The following is an 8,409-nucleotide window of genomic DNA, read 5'->3' as shown; positions in this document are numbered from 1 at the left end:
AAAACATAATCCATGTGTGGAGTGAGAATCAAGTGCTAACTATCTACTGTGCAGACTATATCAATTTCAGTGCTGCCCCACAAGTATATACCACCTCTTTACCAGATAAGTTGACCTCCTAATGCGTATCGCCATATGTCTGTTTTGAGTGAATCTTGTCAGATCGATGGCAGGGGGGTGTCAGCGGACATATCTCTGCTAACATCTGCCTACCAGTGGCGTCTCCAGCTTTCATATTTAGGGGGGGCACATGGGGGGACAGGGACAAAAGTAGGGGGGCCAACTATAAAATGCAATTATATATATATATATATATATATATATATATATATATATATATATATATCCTGGGGCCCTTTACTACGATCCCACTATGGGCCCTTTCACATGTTCTGCAGTGAGCTCCCTTCCTACTATACTGGGGCCCCCCAGGGTGGCAGAAAACAAGAGATATATGTCACCAGCACAACAAGAAAATATAACTGTCCAAAGCAGTGGGAGAACTTTCAGGGTTGCAAAGGTTGTCTTGCCACCGGGCCCTGGTGTTCTGCCACAGTAGGGGATCCCCAGCTGTCCTGTCCCTGCTATTTACAGAGCTGGTCTGGCGTCTGTCTCCTTGGCAGCGGCGGCAGTCTATTAGGACCTAGTGCTGGTGACATTATGGGTGCATGCAGGGGAAGGCTGGCACTATTGGTTATAGAGAGCCGAGCCCCCAGCTGGTCACTTAGCAGCAGTAATGCTGTATAACCTTCTCTGTTGACATGCTGATCGGGTTGTGATCCAGGTGATGCTCCCAGTCAGATCTTATAAACACAGTATTTATTAGTATTAAGAGTACAACCACATAAATATAATCAACCGTATGATCAGCAGCCATGTGGGCTCTATGCCTGTAAAGTGTGGGCTTTGATCAATAAAATCACTGATATTTATGACTAGGATTTGACTAAGAGCATCACCTGGATTGCATCCCGATCAGCATATCAGAGAAGGGTCCACTGCTGCTAAGCAACCTGCAGGAAGCTCAACTGTCTACAACCAATAGAGATGGGCTCTGGTGTGTTTGAAATCCCACATGCTCGATCACGCCAGGAAGCCTAAGAGCTAAGACCAGCCATAGACAGTTTAAATCTCAGCTGGTTCAGCAGAAACTGGCTGAGATTTGAACCATTAATGAGCAGATTCTCTTATAATTATCACTAGTGGTTGCTGTATAGTCACTGGTGATAATCACTGTTTGTCGGGAGAATATAATTGCTGGGCAGGAGGGATATTCCCCTGTCACCACTGTCTGTTGATGAGGGAATCATGCAAGTTTCTTTCCTGCAATCTGTGGATGCAGGAAAGAAATTTGCACCGTATATTATCTGCCTAACTGAAAGTGAAAGTAAATTGTGAATGTTTTGAAAGAACAGGAGAGGGGGAGGGAGACAGATGGGGGGGGGGAGAAGGGATGGAGATAATGTAGTTCAGTGATTACAGTGTACTGCAGTCTGCAGTGCACACACTTAAACACAGTCCAGGCTAGAATATCTGGTTGTGTGAGCGCTCGCATTATGCAGTGTCGGCGAGCAGAGGGAGGGGGAGGAATCCCTCGCAGAGCTGACTGGGGACGCTCTCCCTCTCGGGGAGCAAAATACAAAAATTGCAAAAAAAAAAATTTTTTTGGGGGGGGGCACATGGTGGGGCACAGCATGATGTTGGGGGGGTCAGGGCCCCCTCTGGCCCCCCCTAGGGACGCCTCTGCTGCCTACCCATAGAAGTCAATAGGTGGCCTGCTTGGATCCGCCTGAAAAATGGTCAGGCGCATTGGAGCAGGCCGATCGTGTGAAAGGGGCCTAATGCCCCGTACACACCATCACTTTATGTGATGAAAAAAAATTACGTTTTTAAAAACGTCACTTTAATTGACCGTGTGTGGGGGAAAACGTTGTTTTATGTCTTCTAAAAAACGACCAAAAAAAATTGAAGCATGCTTCAATTTTATGTGTCTTTTTTCAAAACGTCAACTTTTACTTCACAGAAATTGACCGCGTGTAGTAAAAAACGTCGTTTAAAACGACGTTTTTTCACCCGCGCATGCCCAGAAGCTACTTATGAAGCAAGCTTCAATGGAAAAAGTGATGAAAACGTAACCTCACTTTGCTAGAACATTGTGAGAAAAACGATGGTGTGTAGGCAACTTCGTCTTTGAAAATTGAAGTTTCAAAAACGTCATTTTTTACTTCACGGAAAATGTTTTTTTTTTTTCATCACATAAAGTGATGGTGTGTACGGGGCATAAAAACTGTAAATAATCATAACTCATTAAAACAAGCAAAAAAATCTTCCTGTCCTGTTTAATTTTTTCAAAATGTTATATACTGTATAATTTATTCTCACTAATTACAGTCTAAGCAACAGGGTACTAAACATTGGTTTAATCTGAACACAGGTTGAATTTTCTAGAAATAAAACACATAAAGGCTTTTTGTGTATTATTGCCCTAAACTGCTAACAGACTATGCTCAGTACTGCAACAGAGACTATTCACACACTTACAAAATAGAATTTGTTTAAAAATGTTGTATAGCTGTTTAGGTAAAGCTTTGGGATATAGGTATCCAACAAAGAAAGACATTAAGCATACAGTATATACACACTAAGCACTAATTTACATAACAATGAATACAATAGCTATACATTTGTATCCACTAAAAAGATCAGCATTATTTCAAACGCATGCAAATATGGTACAGCATAAAAGGCTCACTCTTTCTAAGCAGAGCAGTTCACTTGAACAGATCTCGACATTCTATACAAAATGGGAAAGGTAACAATTATATTATAAAATGATAAGCAGATGATGAATATACATTTAGAAATAAGAATTTAAAGCTGAATTAAGATTAATAACATGTTACAATTAATACTCAAGCAATGCATAACATGTAGATGATAAAAAACATAATTTTAAATAATTAAGTAATGTTAAGGTTATTTAACAAGTGAAATAAATATCAATATAATCAGCACAAAGATTAAAGAGTAAATTTGTTTTATAAAATAATATTTGGAAATTTCAAAAGTATTTGAGTCAGAATTCTACTCTGTGATCAGTATGAGAATGAACAGTTTATTTTTAAAGTATACTTAGATACCAACATAATTTTTTTATTTGCTTCCTTTAAAGTGGAAAAAAATTCTCTAAAGCCTCGTACACACGATTGGATTTCCATCTGACAAATCCGTGTCTTTTGTGTCTGAAGGCGTTGGCTGTGAACTTGTTCTGCATACAGGCGGCAGAACTTTTTCAGTCAACATACATGAAATTGCGTGTTTTTTCAGCTCTTTAGTGCCACCCTTTGGGCAACTTCTGCTAATGTTGTCTGATGGTTAGCATTGGTTCGGAGCATGCGTGTTTGTACTTTGAATTTTAGTCCAACAGACTTGTGTACTGGATAATCTGACGGGACACATTTGTTATCGGACAATTTGAGAGCATGCTATCCAACATTTGTTGTTGAAAATTCCGACAACAATTGTCCGATGGAGGATACAGATGGTTGGATTATCCGACAAAATGGATAAAAAATGGGCTACAATTGTTGTCGGAAAATCCGATCGTGTGTACGGGCCTTTTCGCTAACTATTATTAAAAAATGTTCCCTCCTTCTACATATTCTGCATTCCCTGTATAAATAAATTGTGTGCACTTACCTATTTTTAATCTGGTTCAGACAAGTAATGTGACCCAGCAGGTTCAGCTTCCAACAATGGCTGTACCATGGGAGCCTAAGGGTGATGTTAGTGCTTCATGATATCACAGCCGTTGTCAAGCGCTCCCTTGCACAGGGGAGCCAGAGCTGCTGAATCACATGACTAGCTGGACAGATAAAAAAAGGTAAATACTTGATCTTTTTATACAGGATATGCAGAATAGGTGTGTGTGTGTGTGTGGGGGGGGGGGAGTGATATTTAGAGGTAACCTTTACTACCATTTTAGGTCTGTTTAATATACCAACAAAATAATATCGCTATATCTGTTTAATATATGAGAAAACTACCTACTGATTCCGCCAGAAAGCTTGTGAGCAGGGAACTTTTTGTGCTCTCTGCCTGTGGTGTTATTAGTTAGCAACATTCCCAACCATTTCTGTGGACTGCAAAATATCAACTATGTTATAGAAAACAGGAGAGTGAAAGGTGTTGTGTAGTCCTGTCCTTGGATGACAACACTACACCTCCATAGATAAAGTACAATGTATGAAGAATGGTGATCAATGTATCAAGAATGATGATTCAAGCTAACTTTGTTAGGCATTCATCTTTGTAGGAAGGGCATATTTTATACTACAGTGTCACTGAGTTCAGGTTTTGAGAGATGTTTTTGCATTTTTGTACTGCCAGCTTAGCTTTCCCATTCATCTCTAGAGATCTTGTAGTTGTGCCTGCACTTTGCAACACAAAATCCAGGAGGAGATTTAGATGTGGACATAGCCCTGCACAGCATAAAGCCAGGCAATATAAAATGTATCAAGCTGTATCTGATGACTGTCTTTTGATTCAATAGAAACTAGGTGGGATGGGGAATCTATACAGGATTTTTAGCGAATTTATGTATCTATCTATTTACAGTATATCTGTATTTAAATAGACCTGCACTTTAAATGTCCATGCCTGCTAGTGTATCAGAGGGGGTGCATTTGTTACTTTCTATGTAGTATCACCTTAGTATACATACACTATAGCTGACTATAGTGTGATGCAGTGCAGAACAGGAACATGAAAAACACCAATGTGCATGTAGCCATTGGGGGAGATTTACAAAAACTAGTGCACATGAAATCTGGTGTAGGTGTGCACTATAACCGATCAGCTTTTAGATTTTAATATCAAAGCTTAATTGAACAAGTTAAAGTTAGAAGCTGATTGGTTACTATGCACAGCTGCACCAGATTCTGTGTGCACCAGTTTTAGTAAATTTTTTCCCACTGTGTCTTATAAAATTAAAAGTTTAAAATAAAAACATAGGTTTAGATCTGATTATTGCAAAAGTAAAAAAATTGACACTAATTTACAAAAACGTAATTTCCTAGATCATCTTCTACGAGGACAAAAACTTTCAGGGTCGCTCCTATGAGTGCAACTCTGAATGTCCAGACCTGTCCTCATACTTCAGACGCTGCAACTCCATCCGTGTAGAAAGTGGAAACTGGATCCTCTATGAACATCCAAACTACAGAGGACACCAGTATTTTCTTCACAAGGGAGAATATCCTGACTTTCAGCAATGGATGGGCTACAATGACTCCATTAAATCTTGTCGTCTGAGCCCCCAGGTAATATTTAATAGTTTTGTCAGCTTTTGTTTAATAAATGTTTGTCAAGATGTAAAAATACCCAAACTCATAGAACATAGTCATATTATTGGTTTGGATGGTTTATTTCGATTTATGGACCCTAGCAGTTCAGATTCTGACCGTAATTATATTATGTCCTTTTCACATCAAAATGTTTAAACCAAAATTTGCTTAAAAAAATGGATGTTAATATATTAATTGTTTGCGTTATTTATAAATGGTATGCACATGGAGGCAGCTGTATATGCTCATTACATATGCCGCTTCAGTTTCCTTTGTGGTTTGCTGTTCCTCCACTACACGTCTACTCAAGTCTTTCTTAGTTACAGTACTTACATTTGTAGTTGATGGGTGGTAGCCCGAGATCATGTTATCTGGGTTTAAAAACCTGTTAGTTAGGAAATCACATTTTTGATGATTTGTCAATGTTGGCATCAACTTATTGATTAATTAGAAGTGAATTTTAGTGACAGGTCAATTACTCTATTACTCTCTACTACTTTTTTACACTTAAAGTATACTATGATGTTTTTGGAAATGTAATTTAATGTTAACTATTGTCTTTTATTAACACAGCATCAAGGTTCATTTAGGGTTCGAATTTATGAGAAAGAAGACTTCAGAGGTCAAATGATGGAATTCACTGAAGATTGTTCTAATGTTTATGAAAGATTCCGCTATCATGACATCTATTCTGTCCAAATACAAGATGGATACTGGATGTTCTATGAGGAACCTAACTACAGGGGACGTCAATATTACCTGAGACCTGGAGAGTACAGAAGATACTCTGAATGGGGAGCCACAAGCCCCAAAATTGGCTCCTTCAAACGTGTTCACTATTTCCACTAGATAAGCATTACATTGAAAACAGTTTAATTAATCATTTGAACAATGTTCTTGATTCATAGTTGACTCTTGTATTAGTTATTTCTTTAGCAAAAACAAAATTGCTGATTTACTGTAAATAAACTCATTTAAATACCCCAATGCGGATTCACAAAAATTATTAAGATGAACAAGGAATATTTTAAGTCATTCACATTTGATGGTGGGAAGAAATTTTAGGGGTGAGGACTTTTTAAAAAATCAGTAGAAGGCAACTAAAAGGAGGGCAGATAGACAGATGAAAAAAAAAAGAACTTAAGAGAAAGTGGCCCTGAATGTCCTCTTCTGGGGTCCCACGGCGGCTGTCTCAGCTCCTCCCCGCTTCTGATAACCCCTTCTGGGAAGTGCTCTCCCAAGGGGGTGACCTTGCGGGCGAGCTCCCGAATCATGTATTCGGCGTACTTCTGGCATGATTGCTGGGGAGAAACAGTTTGAAAGCAAGATGGCCAGAAAAATGAATCAGGGACTCGTCTACGCAGACAACTTGTTAGGGGTTTAGGGGCTAAAATGTTTTGGTTAAAATGATTTACAAGGGGCTGAATTTTGTGGAGTCGATCATATTCAGGGTCAACCCCAGGACGACAGAGTTCATTGTCGCAGAATTGCATAAATGGCAAAGTATTCTCGTATCTATGCCTGGCCATAGCAGCAGAAAACTTGGGCATATGATGTATTGGGTCTTTTTATTAATGCCCATGTTGAGGGTTAGGCCCAAAAACTTCTTGAATTTGCAAACCGAGAAGCGTTTCCGTTCGAATTGTCTGGCAAATTTGGGTTTGCGGCCATACATTGTTCATATAAATTGCTTGCGTCCACAATAAATCCATACAGATCTTCCATGAAAAATAGCTCCAAAGAACCAAGGGTGCTGTTTCCACCAGAATTCTGGGTTGGCCAGTGAATGGGGGAAGTATGAGCCCTGCATAATCTGTGGACTCGGAATCAGGATTTGCAAGTGCATCAGGAAGGGCACTATGGGCTTTAAATTATGGCTGTGGGACACTACTTGTGCTAGCTTGAACTGCACTTATGGGACTTCCCACATCACCAAGTGTTACTCCAGTGCTGGTGTTTCTGAGACCAGGTTGTAATAGGCCACTGGTGCTCTCCAGTTCCCCATAAGGTAGAGCGGAACTAGTACTACCACTCTGCTGCATACATGAATTATGTGATTGTACCACTTCAGGAACCTGGGCATGGGGTCCGGTATACCTGACCTTAGCAGGGACCTCTACTGTGTCTTTAGAGATATCACTTTACTAGTAGAGCAGACACTATACTACTAATAGAGGTGTGTGTGTGTGTGTGTGTGTGTGTTAGTATTAATAGCAATCACAGGGTTCAACTTTATTAGTGACTAGGTGGCGGGCAATCTGACGCTGTCAGGAATTGATGCTAACTTATGCAAACACTATCTTGTGTCACCCATGATACTAATACAGTCGACCTGTAGTCAGATTGGTGCTGGAGCAAATCGCGGCACTGATGGGTGGGTGGACACGCGCCCCCCTACCCGGAAGCGCCAATCACGTACTAGGTACCTAGTGGCCGCCCTGCTGCAGTAAATCTATGGTGGCTGGTCCCTAACTGGTTAACATAATAAAATAATAGAAACAAATAATTTCACCCAGTTTTGTATACCCAACCCTTTTTTTGCCAATTTATTTTTTGTTGTCTATGTGATAAGTAGGGGGCGCTATTTTAACAAAATATGTGTCTTAACTAAATAACAAAATAAATGTTAAAAAAATTCCTATTCGATAGGTGATAGCAATTACAAAACTCATGTGATATCAATTGAAAATTAAATAAATAAACAAACACATATCAACCAAAACTAAATTGCAAAGACCTAGTTAGATTGATAATGAAAGAAAAAAAGATTCACAAGAGAACCTCTAATGGAAGAGTGATGTGCTCCCAAAACCATAAATCAAGAACATTTTTTATTTTTAGTGATAGTAATAATGTCCATATATTTCTATGATAGTGGTGAACCACTTAGTAAATACAGGAGTGAATCTTTGCAATAATCCAGAAAGTAAACATGCAATCTCCTCATGGACGGCAGTGCTTCAAATTCCTTCCACCAAATCCGCAAAACAACACCCAAAAGTGTAAATATTAAATGCGCTTACCAAAGCGCTTTGACTTCTTTAACTAAAAAGAGAGTCAAACA

General features: G+C 39.3%; 1 protein-coding gene across 1 annotated transcript; it reads left to right on the top strand.

The window, feature by feature from the left end:
* Window positions 1–2,722: 2,722 nt before the first annotated feature.
* Window positions 2,723–6,332, top strand: LOC120943796 (gamma-crystallin-3-like). Its single transcript, XM_040357342.1, has 3 exons — window positions 2,723–2,812; window positions 5,079–5,321; window positions 5,919–6,332. The coding sequence occupies exons 1-3, from the start codon at window positions 2,804–2,806 to the stop codon at window positions 6,192–6,194; spliced, it is 528 nt and encodes a 175-aa protein (XP_040213276.1). The 5' UTR covers window positions 2,723–2,803; the 3' UTR covers window positions 6,195–6,332.
* Window positions 6,333–8,409: the final 2,077 nt, after the last annotated feature.

This window comes from Rana temporaria, chromosome 6, assembly GCF_905171775.1.
Source record: "Rana temporaria chromosome 6, aRanTem1.1, whole genome shotgun sequence".
Taxonomy (NCBI): domain Eukaryota; kingdom Metazoa; phylum Chordata; class Amphibia; order Anura; family Ranidae; genus Rana; species Rana temporaria.
This window is presented reverse-complemented; position numbering and strand designations above follow the sequence as displayed.